The following is an 18,847-nucleotide window of genomic DNA, read 5'->3' on the forward strand; positions in this document are numbered from 1 at the left end:
TTTGTTAATGTGAATTGCTGTGTTTATTTTATTGCATATGTAGTCAGAGATTTTGGAGTTGGATAAGTCAGAACTAAATTGGGACAGATTGAACAAGTAAAAAGAAAGTTAGAAATGTTAATTTTGTTGAACAGCTGTGCTTTGAGAGGTGTAAAGTCAGTTATACCTGTTCAGTTTCCAATCTGGGAAACACTGGAGAATCTCTCCTGCGGCCATGGCTGCTGAGTTTCTGGTGGCTGGCAGCTGCTATTTGGTGTAAATCTTTAGTAGCTCAAAAAGTCATTTGCAGTTCAAGAGCATAGACATCTCTGTGGTGTTTCCTTCCTCTGTAGTGTAAAGCTAGACAGACTATAAAGTGACAAGAAAATATTAAATTGATGAAAGGCTCAGATTTCCCAAAAGTACAGTGCCAAAAATTTATGCAAGTGTCTAAAGGGTGGACACTATCCACTATCTATGGACAAAGATTGCTGTGCTTCATAATGAAAAACTGCTGTAACTCCACTGGTTCAGATATGGAGATTAATTTAATTCTATTGCTCTACACTATTCCCATAATGAAGTGAGAAAATCTGTACCTGCAGCAAATCTAAATTTTCTTCTTGCTACTAAGTGTCTTTGTAGGGGTGTAGCTGTATCCAAACAGTTGAGCTTTTACTTGCATAAAACCAGTGGTGCCTTTTCTTTCGGTAAAGACGAACAAGCTCACAACTGAATTAATTGCTGTGGTAAAACACATGAGCACAGACTGGCTGTCAGCAGCATTGAGGAGGTACTGAGTTCACATTCATTTGTGGAGCATTCTTTGCACTGTGAGTGACATCCCTCACTCATGATGTTATTTATTGTTCAGATTTTTGAGCAAAAGAATATTCAAGTCCCACAGTGGGCATCAGGTCCCTTGCCAGGTTTGCACAGAAGGAGCACCAGAAGGAAAGAGGGACTGTAGGGATGGTGTGAGAACTATACCCATGATCAGAGGGCTAGAGCACCTCTTCTATGAAGAGAGACTGAGAGTTGGAGTTGTTCAGCCTGGAGAAGAGAAGGATCCAAGAGAGATCTTTTTTGCAGCTGTCTAATACTTAAAGGGGGCTTATAAGAAAGCTGGAGCAGGACGTTCCACCAAGCCTATAGAGATGGGACCAAAGGAAATAGCTTTGAACTGGAAGAGAATAGATTTAGATTAGATACAAGGAAGAAATTTTTTATGCTGAAGGTGGTGGGGCACTGCAACAGGTTGCCCAGAGAATTCTGGATGCTCTGTCATGGGAAGTGTTCAAGGCCAGGTTGGTTGGAGCCCTGAGAAGCCTCCTCTAGCGGGAGGTGTCTGAGCCTGTGGAAGGGTGGTCGGACTAGATGGTTTTTAAAGATCACTTCCTATCCAAGCCATTCTGTGATTCTATGAATTCCTGTGTGTTTTGTTGTGAAGCACAAAACATATGGCAGCTCCCTGGCTTCCTGTCTTTTGGAAAGTTTTATCCTCTTTCAGTAGACATTTAGCTCCTTAGTTATTAGGCATCTGGCATCTCTGCCTGTGACTGAAAGCAAACTCTTCTGGCCCTGCAAGCTGCCCAGGGAGAATGGCCCCTCTCCTGTGCTCTTGAGCTGCCTCCATGGGTGTTTAATTTACAGGAGAGACATAGCCTTGGAGCATGTCTATGCCAGGCAGGTAAAGGCCAGACTGAGCTGAGCACAGTTTTCCTCAATGCTGGCTGAATGAAGCTCTGCAGGGATCTTCTTCCCAGGGACATTGGTCTCTACTTCTGACCAGGTTAGCAGGATGCTTCTGTTTGGTGCTTCCTCCATTTCAGTACCTTTCTGTGCCAGAATGGATGCATTGGGCAAAGCTGGGATGAGAGTGTGGGGCTATGTGTATGCTGTGTCTGAGGGCCTGCAGAGCCTGATTTGCTTTCACTCTAGTTTGGACAGAAGATTAAGGCTGAATTGTTGGCTTGCTTTGCTATCGTGTGTCTTGGCAGGGACAAGTTTGTTAGAGCAGTGTTGTTCATTTTCTAGGGCAGAATTTTAAAATTGCCTTCACTTTTCAGCTTTGTTCTACTGCAGTGGAAGGAAGTGGTGGGTTATTTTCTGTAGAATTAGGCCAACACTGAAGGCTTTTTAAAACCCTGTTTTGAGAAGCTGTGTAGGTGCTGAAGACAACAGTAACCATAATTACTATGTATTTATATAGCACAAAATTGTCTGTCTAAGAAAAAGCATTCATGGATCTTTGAGGCCCAGTGGGGTAAATACATCTGTTCATTATGCCTTGTGCCTGTGTAGGATACAGAAATAAAGGTAATGAAATCAACAGCAAGCCTAATAGCTTGTAGTTACGTTAAAATACAAATCCCAGAAGGTGCTTGATTGCAAACTCAGGTGAAGTCCAGCAGCCAGCTTATTTTCTAGACAAACTGGGCCCTGAGGTACCATGTGGTCTGGTGGCCTTTAACAATATCAGTGTAGAAATTTCAGAACTTTGGCATCGGGGCTGAGGAGTGGCTCAGCCTGTACACTGAGATTTTGCCTGGGGCTGCTTCCCCTAGCTGTGTCTTCAAGGGCTGCCTGTGCAAGGGATGGAGGGATGGAGATGGATAGGGTGAGGGACTCTGATCCCACCTGGCTGTGAGCTTACCCTCACTGCTGAGACATCCTTTTGGATTATCTTCCATGGCAAATTATGATTCAGGTGTATTAAAGAGCTGCCTGCTGACAGCAAGCCTAGCTCACAAGCAGATCCACTACCTGATTTCACTAGAATATTGCTCTGCCACGACAACCAAGGAGAAGTGGTTAGGTGAGAATTTCTGCTCCTGTTAAAGAAAAAGCCACATCTTTGTTCTCCATCTTGTAAAATTTGAAGCCATGACCCAAGGGTGCCTACTGACTCAAAATGCAGAAGGCGAGGATACAGTTTTACTAACAGTTTATTTCTTTTGAATTTTCTTGGGTGAGTGGTGGGGCCAAGCCAGTATGTGCTGGCTGCCCAGGTTGCCTGTAATCTTTGAAGCTGCTTGCCTTCTTTGTTGGGTGTGCAGGTTTTCTTTGCTTCACCCCAATCTACTTTTTATTCGTAAAAAAAGCTTAGATTTTAAATGCTCTGGGTAGGGAGCAGTGTTTGAAGGGTGAGTAATGCATCCCTTGTATTTTCTTCAAGCCTGCAGGCTTATGCTTCTCAGCCATGGCATTTGTGGGAAGGGGAGGCAGGGAGGGGCTGGCTGCTGCTGAAGTGTTAGCTACACACCTAGACAAAAATGCTGGTTTTGAGTCAGTGCTTCCTTTATCTGTTCATACCAGATGTGTACGTCACTGTCAAGAGCAGGTGAGGAGACAATTTACCCAGTCTCTGCTGCGACTGTTGGTATTTAGGATTTGTGACTGTCCAGTTACAACACTATTAACAAACCACACAGCCATTAGGTGGAAGCTCCCATAAGCATTTAGAGGGCGTGTGGCTCTAACACTTGGCCCATGTGTGCTTTCCCACAGCCGACAATGCCAGCCTCCCTTCCCGCCGCCGCCAGCCCAGCAGCACAGCCCCATGTCCTCACAGGCCACCGCTGGCCCTCTGCTCCCGGGCTCCTTGCCCCCGCTGCCAGCCCCTGCGGCCACCCAGACCCCGACGCTGCCGGGCCAGCAGCTGACACCCGACGCCTTTGCCATCGTGGAGCGGGCACAGCAGATGGTAGAGATGCTCTCCGAGGAGAACCATGTGCTGCGGCAGGAGCTGGAGGGGTACTACGAGAAGGCAGACAAACTACAGAAGGTAGGTGTAGAGATTGGGATGGGGCCTGGCAAGGATAACCATCTTGGTACTGCTGCCTTTGGGCAGCTGTTCTTCATAGTTATGTCACTTCAATGGAGATGCACCACTGGCCATTTCTAACCACTGCCTCTCCATGGTGGTCTCACAGAAGGATAATCCTGTGCCTTGTGGGCTCCAATGCCTTTAGGATGAAACAGGGCAGGCAACTGGATATTTTCCTCTTCCATCCTTCCATGCTGGCCTCACTGGTGCTTTCCCTAGAAGTCTCCATGGGCAGTATGTTCCTGGTGCAGCGGGGTCCTGCATCATCGGCACAGGGGTTAGAGATGCAGGTGAGAATCATATGAAGAACATGTTCTCATCTGTCCAAGCAGTCTTGTCCACCACAATAAGCTCGCGTGGTGCTCTACAGTCTTTGGAAGTGTAACAGCCACCAATGGGGTTGTCCATTGTTTGGGAATGGATTAACTGGGTTGTCTTAGAGGCTTTCAGTTACTGCTCCTTGAGTTTCTAAGATCTGATGTCAGGCATTCATTTGAACATGTTGGTTCCAAAAGCGCTGCCCCTTATCTGAAAGAACCATTTGGTAAAGATTTTGCTCAAACCCCATTTTTCTGAAAGGTCCTGCACGCTCTTTCTTTTCTGTAAGCATGCAGTTTTTTTCAGTGGAGAAGGGGGATGTCTTGCACACTGGCTGGGGTCAGAAGGTGAAGAGTTATATCAAATGAAGTAGAAGTTGCTTAAAACTGAGGCTCACTGAAGGCAAATCAGAGATGCTCCCCAGATCTGCTGGCTTTGTGTCCCAAGGGCTCAGTCCAAATAACTTTTTTAGGACCCTGCACTACTATTTCATCTATATCTCCCCACCACTTATACACAAATGAGCTTAGACTGCAGGTCTTTTCTCTCTGAATTTAGGAGTCTATATAGTAGCTCACTTTTTTTGTATGCTGCGCAGATCACGGTGCTCTTGGAGACACCCTTAACAGAAGAAGAAGCATCTCTGAGACACCATGTCCCAGCCTCAGCTTTAGGAAAGATCTGTGACAATCTGTTCAAACAGATCAGAAAAAAGACCAGGTGTTTTGTAGCTGCTGTCTTTTTTGCCTCCTTTTCTGCAACAAGATGAGTTGAGTTTGTTCACAGAATTTCCTAAACTTAGTTTAAAAATTTTTTGGCAGCAACATGAGCTATTTGTGAAGAAATCTGCAAAAACTTTATTACTGACTTCCCTGTGGCCTTTGTGGGCAAAAAGAAATATTCCAGCTATTAATTTTACAAAAGCTGCGTTGTTCAGTTAAAGGTATTTAAGTGTAATGCCCTATAAATATTCTGGTTTCTTTCACACTTGGAAATGGCTCTCTCTTTATCTTGGATGCCCTGCAAGTCTATTGCATCAGACACCAACAGAAAAGTATTCAAGCACGGGCTGAAGTCTCACTTCAGTCAATAAAGTATGGACTTGAGTCCCATTGACTTTGGGGGAATGTAAGCGGAGTATTAAAGTGAAACACACACTCAAGTGCATTCTTTCTTCAGGAAACCAAATCTCTAACACATGGTATCCCTCCCATGCTGCTTTTGCTGTGTTTGAACACAAGGTCAGGGCAGGTCTCCCTTGGTTCCCACAAATAATTGCCTCTGAAAATGTGACTTAGTTAAATTACGTACTTTGGATATGAAAACCCTTCCCTCTTGTTGCAAGTGGAAAGGTCAGGAAGGAGTACTTCTTGTTTGTGGGTAACAGTTTTTTTCTAGGTTGGACCACCTTTCCATTACTTTTGTTTGTTACAGAATAGGAGATGTTAGAGAAAGTCAGCCTGACTTGTAGGACTCCCTAGGCATTTGTACAAACAGATCAGATTCTGAGGGTTGTCGCATTCTCAGTTGTGTGTGCACAGACTTTAGTATAGAGGTACAAGGTGGTGATGAATCCCTGTGCTGTTTGATGAGTTGCCTCGTTTTCTTACCTAAAAAGAGTTGGAGGAGGAATTGTGTGCATTTAATTTTGAGCTTTTTGAGTGATTTTCCCTTTTCTGAATGGTGTTACCTTGCTGAAGTTTAATTGCCAGCCTGGGCTGGCTCTTCCCCATGCCTCATGTGTGGGTTGTTTTAGTGGGTTTGCTTCAGGAGCTACAAGGCAGAGAAAAGGCTGAATTGTCTTTTTTCTCCTCCGTGGAAGAAGGAGAAGGAAATCCCAGAGCTGTTGAGAAACACCAACACAATTTATGGCTGTTCTTCTGCTCTGCTTTAATTTTGTTCAGTGCTGATGGAGCACTTGCTACAGTAAGTTTTTGCCTCCAGGGCTGAAGGCTGTGAGGTGATGTGTTTTGGGAAATACCAGCATAAAGAGGGACAAGCAGAGCCCTCGTGGTAACCAGCAGCATCGGGCCAGACAGTTAGGCTGTGGAAACCCACTTTTGTGCTGGCAAATCTGCTTTGCTGTGGTAGGAGCTCTTTGGAGAAAGCATCTTCTCCTGCAGACAGTGGCTTACCAACTCCCTGAACAATTCAGAGTGAACCAAATTAAAGCATCTTGCTAAGGGGATTGTTCAAATCCCTCTAAAGCATTGACAGGGTTGGGGCATTGAACACCTCTCTAGAAAACCTGCCCAGGGTTTGACCACCCACTCAGTAAAGAAACACCTCCTCATGGCCAGTCTGAATCTCCTCACTTGTTTCAGCTTTTCTGCTTAAGCACAAGCTGGAAGCAGAAATATTGAGGAAGGCAATCTGTTTTCCCCATCATGGCTCTGCCAGGCTTTCCGTGGTGCATGGTTTGGAGGTGCTACCTGCCTGTGGGCTGTATCTTGACAGAGTAGCTCCAGCATTGTGGGAAGTGCAGATCCAGGCTGCTGTAACCTGGCTGCATGTTCCTACGCACCCAGTGGGGTGACAGCTCCAGTGTCCTTGGAGCCTTCATTCTGCTAGTACTGGAGCTGGAAAATCATTCCTGAAGCTTACTGAGAGGGACCTAACTCTTCAGCAAGTGGAGGTGAGCTCACACCCTGGCTTCAAAAATCATGAATCTGTCCCAGCCGTGGCTCAAGAGGCCAAAAAAGCACCAGATTTAGAAAGGTATGTGGGAGGCTGTATATGTCTTTTGGTTTTCCAGCCTGTGCACGTTATCAAGCCTTTCTCCACAAACACAAGGGCCAGGCATGCAGGAAAAGATTCCCACATCAGCATTGATAATCTCTGCTGCAGTGATTTTACCAAAGGTGTATCACTGAATATGACATTATCTTAAAGATACATGAGGCCAGAGCTGAGCCTAAAATACTTTTGGTGGCATTCAGAGCTCAGAGATAAGTTCTGGATCAGGAACTTCTTGAATAATATATGTTGCCTCCTACGTGCTCTGGGAGAGAATACAGCCCACACAAGTACACCGTTTCTTGTTTTTTCTCCTCTTGGTGGCATTAAAGCAATCCCCTTGTCATAGATCAAAGATGAACAAGCAGTTCCATCAAGTCTAGCCCATCTCAAGCTTTTTTTGGAGCTGCCAGTGGGGCATCCTGGGGTGTTGTGACATGGTGAGCTGCCCCACAGGCTGTTTACAGGGGTCCCCTCTGCAGGAGCCACCAGCATTGCTGGGGCTTCGTGCCATTCTCTGCCAGGGAGATTTGTCATTGCCGAGTTGGTGACTGGCATGACACTGGACATGAGCATTGCCCTGACCCCTTGTGTCTTATTGGAATGTGTTGGGCAAACATTGAGATGGGACAAATTCCTGCAGGGCTTTAACAGGAACTCTCTCTCCTTTCAGTTTGAAATTGAGATTCAGAGGATTTCAGAAGCTTATGAGGGTTTGGTCAAGACCACCACTAAGAGGGAGTCCCTGGACAAAGCAATGAGAAACAAACTCGAAGGAGAAATTAGGAGACTTCATGACTTCAACAGGGATCTCCGTGGTATGTTACAGCTGCTTGTGGTTTTTTCCCCTTTGGTTAGTGTGGTGTTTCACTTACAAGCTCCAGAGCAGCAGGCTTTAGAGGAGTGGCTTCATACAATATTTAGCAACACATCATGAAAAATAAGGCCCTGCTCATTGGCATTAGACAAATCTGCTGTCAATCCCCTGGTGGCAAAAAAACCCTTCTGGCAGAGTGTAAGAATTAGCTCCACATGGTGCCTTTGTGTTGAGCACTTGAAAATATGGATTTGACAGCAAGGCCACCAGTCACAGTATCCTGTCCACTCCTGAAGAGCTGAAGAGCAAATTGTAATGTAGAACAATGCTGTGTTACCCATAAATCCCCAAGGTCAGTGTCTTCACAGACTAGTAGCGAGTATCAAAGGGTATCTCTTTTTAAGAAACTTAAAATTGAGGATGCATCCTTTTGAGAAAGGAAATGGAGGATATGTTGGGTAACTATTGCCCATCCAGGTTCCTGGTGGGGGTTACTTTGGTACTCACTGCTCATGCAGTGAGGTACCTTCTGCAAGCTGACTTACAATTTTTGTAATGGTGCAAGTTGGGCCATGTGGTCTTTTTGAGGGGCAGAGGTTTCTGAAGGCAGGACCTTCCCAGGGGAAGCTGTCCTTGGCTGCAGAAAATGCCTTCTTTCCCAGGGCATCCTCAAGGAGTGGTGTCACTGGGCTTGGGACTGCCTTTCCCCAGGATGTCTTGCTGCATATGGGGCAACTCTTCACTGCAGGAAAGCAGCCATCCCCTTGCAAAGCTGGATAATTCAGATTGCAGATACCTTGTGCATTTTAAGTAGTGTGAGAGGTGATTGCCTTGGCATGTCAGCTGTGAGTGGCAGAGGCTTTTTTTCCCCAGTTTCTGTGAATCTGAATAACACAGCTTCATGGAAGAAGTCAAAGGTCTCATCTTTTATGTATGTGTCAGCCTCCATTTTAATATCCTCCTTCAGAGAGTCTATTTATACTGCTGTGCTGGCAAACGTCTTATTTTCTTGGTTGGCCTACAATTTTACATACATATATTTATGCTTGAAGTATTTCCTGTTTTTTGCAGAACGACTGGAGACAGCCAATAGGCAGTTGGCCAGCAGAGACTTCGATGGGCATGAGGGTAAGGGAACAGAGGGCCTTTATGCCACTCAGAGTGAGTACTGTGCTTATCTGTTTGGAAGGTGCAGATATATATATATATATGTATGTATGTATGCATATATACATGGTGGAATAGAGGTGAATACTTTGCTTTTAATTGTTGTCCTGCTTGTGGCTTGGTTTTACTCAGCTAATTCATCACATACTCTTGTTTAAGCTGCAGACTGGATTGTTTAGGGTAGAGTTATTTCTCTCTGAGCACCAGAACCAAGCAGTGGGAGTTTATGGTAACACAACTTAGCTTATTTTTGATAAATATTTATCTGAAATTGTGAAGTGTTGCTTGCAGAGATGATCTCTAGGGATACATGCTTTTTAGAGAAGCCAGATTCTTCTCTTGGCTGGGAAAAGCCCAGAGTGAAGTCTGCTGACTAGTTGTCAGTGCAGTGGTTTGACTAACAGTAGAAAGAGCAGAACTCAACCATGCTACTTACAAAGGACTGAAGTGACAAAGATTTTACAGCTTATATTGCTATGGAAACATCCATTCCCAATACATTGTAGGCTCCCATGCTGACTGGCCATAGTGCTGCTGATTTCCTTGCCATGCACTGATGTATGTGTGACCATCCAACCTGAGCAGCTGGATGTTTTGTGGCAGTGTGTGGCTTCTTATGTATCCTAAGCATCTTCAGCATGCTTCCAGAGGGGCTTGGCCACCTGGAAGCTGTACAGTATCTTGTGAGCTTAAATCCCAGAGCAGCTTATTGCTGTGTACAGCTCATCTTTCTGTTTTATTGCACCAAGAGCTTCCTTGGAAGATGAGCTGCGACTGCAGTGGAGAACCATCCACCTCCATTAGCATTGCAGAGTTTGGTACTATTCAACATGCCTCACCACCAGCCCTGTAATGTCCAGCAGCTCCTCCAAATCCTGGAGAGCCTTCTCCTGGCTCCCACCAGCAGCAGTGATGCCAGCACAGCTGATTGTTTGGTACATCTGTGCACAAACTAGAAAAGAATCCTGGGATCTTTTCCATGACGTGTTAGCTTTGCCATATTAGCAAATGTCTTAAAGGTGTGTAGATACTGCTGCAAATCCAATGGGATGATCTCTTAAGGAAATGGCATTGCTGTATAAATCTTGTCATCCTTGGGAAGAATTCAAATGGCATAAGCTGCTCAGTAGAAATTGAAGACTAGGATCTGCTTTCTTCGTGTAGAGACAGCCTGGCAGTATTGCTATATGCTATTAGCTACAAGGAGGAGTTAAATCCCTGGGATGGACTCAATTTGAGTTCTTTTCCAGTAAGAACATAAACATGCTCTGTGCTTCTACTGATAAATATCTAGCAATGGAACTTTGTGCTGTGCGCTCAGCATATTGCTGCAATCAATTCACAGCTTACAAACAAATATAGCTTTTTGGATCCTATCACATAAGAAGGTCTGGATGCTTGGAGTATCTCCTGGCTAGGCCAGAGAGCTAAATGTTACTAATGCAATGCAGAGTGCTTCCAAGAATAGAAAAATGGGCACATGTAAAGCAGGTCCTCTTCAGTCATGTTCTTTGGGCTGCTGGGACATGCACAGTACTGACCTCGATGTCAGGGTATCTGCCTGAAACACCCTTCTCAGAGTCCTTAAAAGGTTCTGCTTGGAAGTCCTCTGTTGCTGACTGCATTTATACGCTGATTTTTGTGTGTTTCTGAGTCTTCCACAGGGTCAGACTGTGACTGGGGTTCTGTTGTACCTCACTGCTGACCTTGGAAGGACAGTTGGTATCTTCCTCATGTCTTTTAATGTGGTGCACAGGCAGAAAACTGAGAAGAAGGAAATGAAGTTTTAGCTGCTTTTTATACACTGAGATTGAAATAATAATTTTTAAAAGAAGAGTAAAAAGTTTGCTGTGAAAGTGATGGTTTGTTTTTTACCTAAGAGTAGCAGGTTGTTAAGTAAATGCAGGTTAGTAAATGCAAAACTTAATTTTCATTAGGAAAGCAAAAGCGGATTTCTAGTCCCTATGTTTGTAGAAGACAGCTGGGAAACATGACCCAAGTTATATAAGAAGATTCCAACATCACCAGTTTCCTAAAAGTTGTCATTTTTAAGCTACTCTGGTGATGAGTTGAAGAAAAAAAGAAAATATTCTTAAGGTTGGTAATACTGCATACCAATTTTTCTATGGTAAAATTCCAGTAATGGGAAAAACTCCTTGAAAAAAGAAATCTGACAAGCAGGATGTTCAAGGATCATTTCTTAGTTGCTCGCAGAGCTTACCATTAGCAGTACAGCAGTGCAGAGCAGGCATGCACTCTGAGATGGAGACTGCAGGTGACAAAAAATACTTTTTCTTTGCAAAAATAGACAAAGCCAGGCCACATGCCTCTAAGTATTGAGTACTAGGCATTTGTGCCTAAGAGAAATGCTACTGCTCTGTCAGGGGCTGGAAAATATACCATATTAGTTTCAAGATAATTATGTGATGTTTTGTCAGGGAAAAGGACTTTTTTAAGGAAAGCCATGAAGCAGTGAATGATGAAGGCATATGGGCCCATACAGGCAAGAGAAAAGACAGGAGGAGGTTAAGAGATGCTGTGGAAAGGAAGAGGCAGGAAGACTGAGGATGGTTTCAAGGCTATAGGGCTGAGAGGAAGCTTACAATGTCATATCTTGGGAAAAAATATGTTTTGGTGGAGTGTGAGAATTTTGTGTGTTTTTTGTGGGGATTTTTGAACTGTGGGAGCACTGTTTTTTCAGGTGTCTGAGACAGATTGAGGCCTGTGCCCATCCACATGGCTCTGCATCTGTTAGTGGGGATGCAAGGACAGTTTTAGCAGAGTGTTGATAGAGTCTTACGCTTTGTGGGAGTGTTCAGTTCATATGCCATGAACTTGTGTCTGTATCTCTGTCCCAGATATCCCAGGCAAAGAAATGTTCCCATTTCCAGACTGGAAATAATCAGGAAATAATCTGCATTGCTGCTCCAGGCCTTCCTTGGCCCAGCTTTGTCAGCATCAAACCACAGCTGCAGAGGACTGAGTGAGGTTTGGACAGATGGACAGTAGCTCTGCTGCTCCTCTGGAGGGAAACCTCAGTGTCTGAGCCTGGCAACCTGGCCCTATTTAATGTGCAGAGAATTTAGTAAAGCTGTGGAAAACCCTCTCCTCTTTGGCTTCTTGGTGTAAATACTGATTCATTTATTTTGCTTATTATTATGGGGTGGATACCAGCTGCTGAAAGGTCTTTGGAGCAGACAACAACATCCTGTCCTCATTTCAGATTCCTTCTGACAGTCAGTCTGGGGAGACTGTCAAGAGCATGAGGACCCATCCTGCTCTTGATCCCCTGTCTCAGCTATGGCTGTTTGGGAAGGTTCAGCCACTGGAGCTGGCTGGGACAGAGCTCAATCTAGGTGAGCAGAAGAGGTGACTCCTGTGCCCCATCCTGGTACATCAGCTGGTCCAAGAGTGACTGGCAGCTGCTGTTGTGGTGTACACCTGTGACCAGGGATGGTGGGTGGCAGAGTTCCTCCACACACTTGCCAGTCAGGAGCTGCAAGACTGACAGGAGGTTAAAGAAGTCCCTCAGGTTTCACTGAGGAAAGGCATGGTTGCTGGAAAGCATCTGTGGAATTAACAGCTGTGAGTGAAGAGCCACCATTGGGAAATGAAAACTTGCATAAGAGAAATTACTGGAAGTGCTGCAAGGGATGTGGTATGGGAGCCGCTCTTGTTTGCAGGAAATCTCCTGCAGCCAAATTAGTCTCTGGCTGCTGTAATTTGATATATTTTCTTCTGCCAGCAGTGGTCATTTTGTAGTAGCAAGGACCGTCTTTAAAATAAGTCTATGTTGCCACTGTGCAACATCAGAGCAAGGCAAAAATCAGCTTGGGATGTACTGAGATGATCATTAAATCGGTCAAATAAGTTGATACTTGGATGTAATGTGTGCTAAGGTGGGTGTCACATCTGAGTTACACTAAATTTGTGTCATCTCATGCCTGTGTTTTTTTGTCTGAAGTTTCCATTTCAAAGCAGATTCAAGACTTTCTACTTTTGATGTACTTGCCCAACCTGGAAAGTCAGCCTGTCTGAGAAGTGCTGAAACAGTCTCCTTGCTTTATCCCCTTTCTTCTACCCAGCCAGAGTACAGGTGTAATATCCACAGTGTGTGGAGGTACAACAGTCAGAGGCAGTGTGTAGAAAGCTATGAGATTACAATTGTGAGCTGCAGCAGTGCAGCCTTTTGGGAACTGTTCTGTAATGGGGCATGACAGAACACAGAAATAATTCTTAATTATTAATAATTAAATTCTTAATTTTAGTACTTTAGTTAAAAAGGTTTATGCAAATGTAGTGCAATAAAGCAGTGTTTTTAGACTTTAAGGATACCTTGTTTAGGGTGTGTTCAATTAAGTCCTTCTTCACTAAAAATTAATGCAAGTACTTATAAAATTACCTCAAGGATTTTACAGGATGAAGCTGATGTGGAGAAGTGTTAAGAGCTGGGGAATTTTTTCTTTCAGGGAATTTTTCTTGCCAGCTTTCTAGTGGTGATTATTTTGTGTGTTTGTGTATAATTGGTCCTCTTCTGGTGGGATAGAAAGCACAATACAACAGGGTAGGCTGAGGACTTCAAGTTCTATGAATGGAAGTTGGAGATGAAGATCCCAAGTCCTGTTTTGCTATGTATTATCCCCATGTGTAACATGAAACATGGGTTTCAAATCCAGAGCAGAGCACGTGTGGTCCCAGTGTGAGATGCTGGAGTGCAGGGCTGAAATAGCATTCATCTTCCAGCTTCCTTACTCTCTAATGACATTAGCTCCCTGATAATTTGCCCAGATTTACACTTTTCTACAATTGATATTACTGTTCCTTCTGGCTAATCTGATTGAAGTGAATATTTTTACACTGAAGGAAGAGGTCTGCATGTCTAATACAAAATCCCTTGCCAACAAGGGAAGAAGAAGGCCACCATTGTGCCAAGATGTCTCATAGTGGCAGTTAGTGGTGCAGTGTCCACAGCATTCACTGGCTTTGCTTGTGGGCTTTGCAGTGACCAGCACGATGGTATTGCTGACAGGAATTTTTATGAGGTGCTGAGTTCCTCCTTTTAGGATAAATGAGAAGACAGCTGGGTGGGTTTGAACTCACCTCGTCCACTTTTGCATTGTTTCATGTGGCTCAGCTTGTGTACATCTCACCTCATTGCAGGCACCTGCTGATGGTGCATGAATTAAACCTGTTCTCATCCCACCTGACATTAAGGAAGAATGTTGCCTTGCTAGGGGTAGTTCAGGTCTGAAATGGAATGGCTTTGACTGCGTGAAATTTTCTGACCTTGCTTGGGGGAAGGTAGATTGTTGGGCTTCCAGCTTGAGTGGTCACATTTGGGTGACATGGGCTGGATATTTGGGGCAGATTTCCCATGTTTCAATGTTTCTGAAGTAACTTTTCACTTCAGTTAAAAAATAACAAATTATGTAATGCTATGTTTTAAAAATCAAAAATCAAAGCAACATTTAATTGATGTAAAATAAATTTTTGGAGGAAATTTTCTTTCCTGGAGGATTTCCAAGTATCTATTTCTGTTGTCATTCAGAACAAAGGCCAGATTTTGAAATTTCAGATGTCACTGCCCCTACTTACTCAAGTCATTAACGGTTTGTGTTCTAACATCAGGGATCCAGTGATTGGCCTGTGATACTCATGTTCCCAGAAAAGGCTTCTCAGCACTGTCAGGGCAGAAGCAGATGGAGACAAGCATTTTCCCAGGCAGCTTGCCAGCAAAGTCAATGGTGGGCCTGCAATTTGTTGCTGAAGACAAAAGATGTGAGCAGAGCTGACTGAATTTAGCCAGATGTTTATTTTTTTAATGCTGTTTATTTTTTTAATGCTGTTTTAAATCTTGCCCACAAAAGGGAGGATTTTTCAGCACAGAGGTTATCTACGTGTTTTAGTCTCGCTTGTGATGCTTAACAGAAGGGTGGCACTGGTCACTGAGTCCTTAAGTCCTGCAGGTCTAGAAGGTCACTCAGGGCCCCCGTAGGCCGAAAATGGCTCCCACAGCCTCCCTTTTCTCTGCATGGTCAGAGGAAGTGTGTACAGAGGCCTCCTGTCGTATTCTTCATTACCATTTTCCCCTCTTTCCATTTTCAGTCTGTCCAGCCCAGATCTGTGCTCACTATTTGGCTTCTTCATGTTTTCTGTGTGTCACGATCACCATCCTTGCAAATAAAAAGCACGAGGCGCAGCGCAGCCCACATCCATGGGGCTGAGCTTTCTTGGACCATTACAGAAGACAGCAGCATTGAAGCTGGCAGCTATAAGTTCTTGATATAGGGTATTGTGTAAAAAAAAGGGTAATTGGTGCAAACCAAAATTCTGCTGGGGGATGTGCTAGCTTTGGCCAAATGGAAAGCTGTGAGGCAGTGCTGGAGGCCACAAGCTCTGCTGGTGCAGATGCAGCCCAAGCTGCCCCTTGTCTCTGCTGCTGATGTAAGGCTGGGCACTGAGGGGCTGAGTCCTGGCAGTAGAAGCTCCTTACCTGCTCTGTCTCAGCACTGTGTTGTAAAGGCCCTACTCGCTGCTGCTTTTCATGATTTTTGTTTTTCTAGGGAGGTGACAGCTTACCTCTGGTCTGTGGCCTGGGGCCTGTGAGCTGTCCTCATGGAGTGGCTCTTGTTCTTGTCTTTCTTTCAGACAAAGAGCACTTGAAGGAGAAGGAAAAGTTGGAGATGGAGCTGGCAGCTGTGCGTTCAGCCAATGAGGACCAGCGGAGGCACATCGAAATCCTTGACCAGGCCCTAAACAATGCACAAGCCAAGGTTATAAAGCTGGAAGAGGAGGTGAGGCATGGACAGTATTTCTGTGAACTGAGGGTAGACATGGCTAATGGTTAAACCTTTCTCCATCCAAGTCCTGATTCTCTTCTACGCACAGGGTGCTAGGTCTTCCTGTTTCCCTTGCACTTGTCCTTTTATAGAGAAAATGTGTAGTTGCACAATATGGAGCCAACCAAGCAAGCAAAGGAGACCACAGATGTGTCTGGAGCAAAGTCTTCAATGTATAACCAGGAACAAGATCAAATTCGACTAGCTGGTGGCTGAGGTAATGGTAGGATTTAACAGAAAAGTTGAATAAAAAGCTGACTACTCACTAGCTTAGGACTGTGATAGAGACATGTGGTGTTAGTGTATCCCATTTCTCACCAAAGAATACCAGGAAGCTTTTGAGATGCATACAGCAACACAGCAGTGCAGGCTTGGTGATTTCACATCTTAAAATATCTGGCCAGTCTGGCTGGAAGCAGACTGGCTGACCAGGATTTAGAGCTACAGGTTTCATTTGAGAGCTGAAGAGAACCTATCATACTGTGAGGTCCAAGAAGTGCAAAACTCCCAGGGGATCTTTAAGCAGTAATCATACAAGCCTGATAGTGAAAATAGGTGTTCAGATAGGAAGAGAAATCCCAGGCACTGGGGTGGATCTTTAAACTGACAGACAGAGCAATACCTAGTACTTGGAAGCTGAAGCTAGACAAATTCAAAGTGGAAATAATGCTCAGTTTTAACTGTAAATAAGAGTGACATTATCAATTCTCCATTACTGGTGAAGAAAGTCTCAATTTATTGTATTCCTTAAGGACCTTCAAATCAGGTGGTGTGGATCTAATGACTATTCGAAAGTCTATGCATTCTAGCAGATCGAGCAAAACTGTCAAAACAGGCCTTTTTGTCCTTTTTAGACCCCTAAAATCTCTGTCCCTGGGACCAAGAGAGGAAGAATGTTTTATGGGGGAAGTGAAAGGAACATGGTCTTTACTACCTAAGTGGCCACATCATTGGCAACAGGAAGGCCCTTGATGAACCTCTGCCCTAGCAGATTTGGTAGAGGTTCAGGCTCTGGCGCAGACTGTTGGCATGATCTTGGGCAGCTCTGTTCCCCTTCAGAGCCTCATTTTCCACCTGTGCCATCTCCAGGGCTGGCCAGGGGAGCAGGGGATGCAAGGGAGCTTGTGGGGAGCAGAGAAAACCTTTCCCAAATGCCTGCAAATAACTTAAGTGCCCTTCATTGTCTTGGAAAGATTAAGGGAGAATTGACCTCTGCGATTTTTGAATGTTTATAATTGACATTAAAATGACAATGACAGACTCCCTGTTAGGCTAACCAGTGGTTACCTAGAGTCTGGAAGATTTAACGTTCTATATGTGGGTGTTGAAGGCATTGCTGGTTTGTACCTGACCACTGGCCCATTGTGACTCCCTGTTTAGAAATGTTTTACAAACACCATTTCCTCAGATGGGTGCACTCAGCAGCAAGAAGAGGATCACATTAAGTTTAGCTGCTCCTTTGTTAGTTAGACTAAAGCCTGTTCACTATCTGGGTGTATTTGGGGCAGTCCCTTTGGGCTAGCTGCAGGAGCCAGGATATCTTTAATTGTACATAATTCACTTGACTCTCCTTGGCTGAGAGGCAACCTGAGGTTTCATATTTGCATTTCATTACAAAGGGCTGAATAAAGGAATGTTATAGGTGGCAATGCCTGTTTTTGCACTCATGGCATCATGCAGGGGATGGGACGAAATAGTGTTTTGCTTGTGTCTGGTCCACAGACTGTCAGTGTGGTATTGGCAGATAGCATTGACTTGCTGAGTAAAGACTAGTGAAGGCAGAGGCATATACAGTGATTTCCAGGCAGGTGGTTCAAGAGCCTACCTTGTGTCTGCTGTATTGTAGTAAATATGTTTGGAGCCTTAGGGGTCTAAGAGCTTGGCAGTAGTCAGGTTTTAGTCCAGTCATCCAACAGAAATGTACTTCTGCTGGATCCTGGATGGTGGACAGGTAGAGCTGAGGAGAAGTTAGATGTTCCCCTCTAGGGAGCTCCTAACCTGCCCAGGGTATGGTAAGTGTTATGGAGGTGGTAAATTCCTGCCTGGGGCACTGTAGTTGTTACAGAGGTGGTAATCTCCTGCCTTGGGCATGGTAGATATCAGAGGTGACATATATGAAACTGATGCCATGGTATTTGCCAGAGTATATCAGAGTCCTCAGCCTGACAAACCCATGTTGATCTAGTATCTATCTTTTAATTTCTTTTTTCATTCTAGGGGCAGTTCAAATGAATTTTAGCCTAGCTGCTGTGTTTTAATGGTTCAAGGCAGTGTCATGCAGCTGGGGTGAAGTGCAGTTAACCTGAGGCTGCCAGCATGTGCCCGAGCTCCAGCACTCAGTTTCCCTTTTGTCCTGTTTCATGGCTGAATCAGAGCATCTTTTCAACAGTCTCCAGTGATTCTGGATCTTAATTAGACACAGGCAGAAGATATGTTGCAGTGTTAAACATCCATTTTAAACCAGGCATTTTTACTATAACTTGGAATACGTTGAGGGAAACACAAATTCAGTCAAATCAAAATGACTGTTATTATTGTTAACAGAGCTCTAGCTCATGCACTTCTCTGTAAATCTGCCCAGATTTCTTCTACCAACAGCATGTAATTAGCAGCATTTTAAATCAAGCCTTGAGAAACAAGCAGTAGCTACTAGGTTGAATTAACATAAGATACTGTTCTATGCAAATCTGCATTATCCTGAGTGCCTGCTAGTAGAAGGATTTAATTTAAAATGTGTAGGTGGTATTATCACCACATGTCATTTAGCATACTGCTGCTGGAATCATGTGTCTGTTCCATGCTTTGAGTAGAAAACTAAATAACTGGAGACGGCTCAGAAAGGAGCTGTACAATTTGTTTGGGGTCCAGAAGCTGTTCTTTGCTGGGAAGAATTAAAGTGAAAAGTTGTCTGAGCTTCAGTCTGTGCACATGAACATGGATCACAGAATGGGTAAGATTAGAAGGGACCACAGTGGGTCATCTGGGCCAACCTCCCTGCTCAAGCAGGGTCATCCTACAGCACATGGCACAGGATTGTGTACAGATGGTTCTTGATTATCTAAAGTGAGGGAGACTCCACAATCTCTCTGGTCAATCTATTCCTAGTGCTCAGTTGCCCACAGAGTAAAGAACCCCCAGGTCCTTCTCTGCAGAGCTGCTTTC

General features: G+C 44.4%; 1 protein-coding gene across 1 annotated transcript in view; it reads left to right on the forward strand.

The window, feature by feature from the left end:
* AMOTL1 (angiomotin like 1) overlaps positions 1-18,847 on the forward strand; it is a 62,793-nt gene that overhangs the window by 32,523 nt on the left and 11,423 nt on the right. Inside the window, exons 5-8 of the mRNA XM_062514390.1 lie at positions 3,490-3,766; positions 7,536-7,680; positions 8,751-8,840; positions 15,495-15,640. Coding sequence (XP_062370374.1) covers positions 3,490-3,766; positions 7,536-7,680; positions 8,751-8,840; positions 15,495-15,640 — 658 coding nt within the window. The remainder of the gene's footprint in view (positions 1-3,489; positions 3,767-7,535; positions 7,681-8,750; positions 8,841-15,494; positions 15,641-18,847) is intronic.

The sequence above is a fragment of the Cinclus cinclus genome, chromosome 2, assembly GCF_963662255.1.
Source record: "Cinclus cinclus chromosome 2, bCinCin1.1, whole genome shotgun sequence".
Classification (NCBI taxonomy): domain Eukaryota; kingdom Metazoa; phylum Chordata; class Aves; order Passeriformes; family Cinclidae; genus Cinclus; species Cinclus cinclus.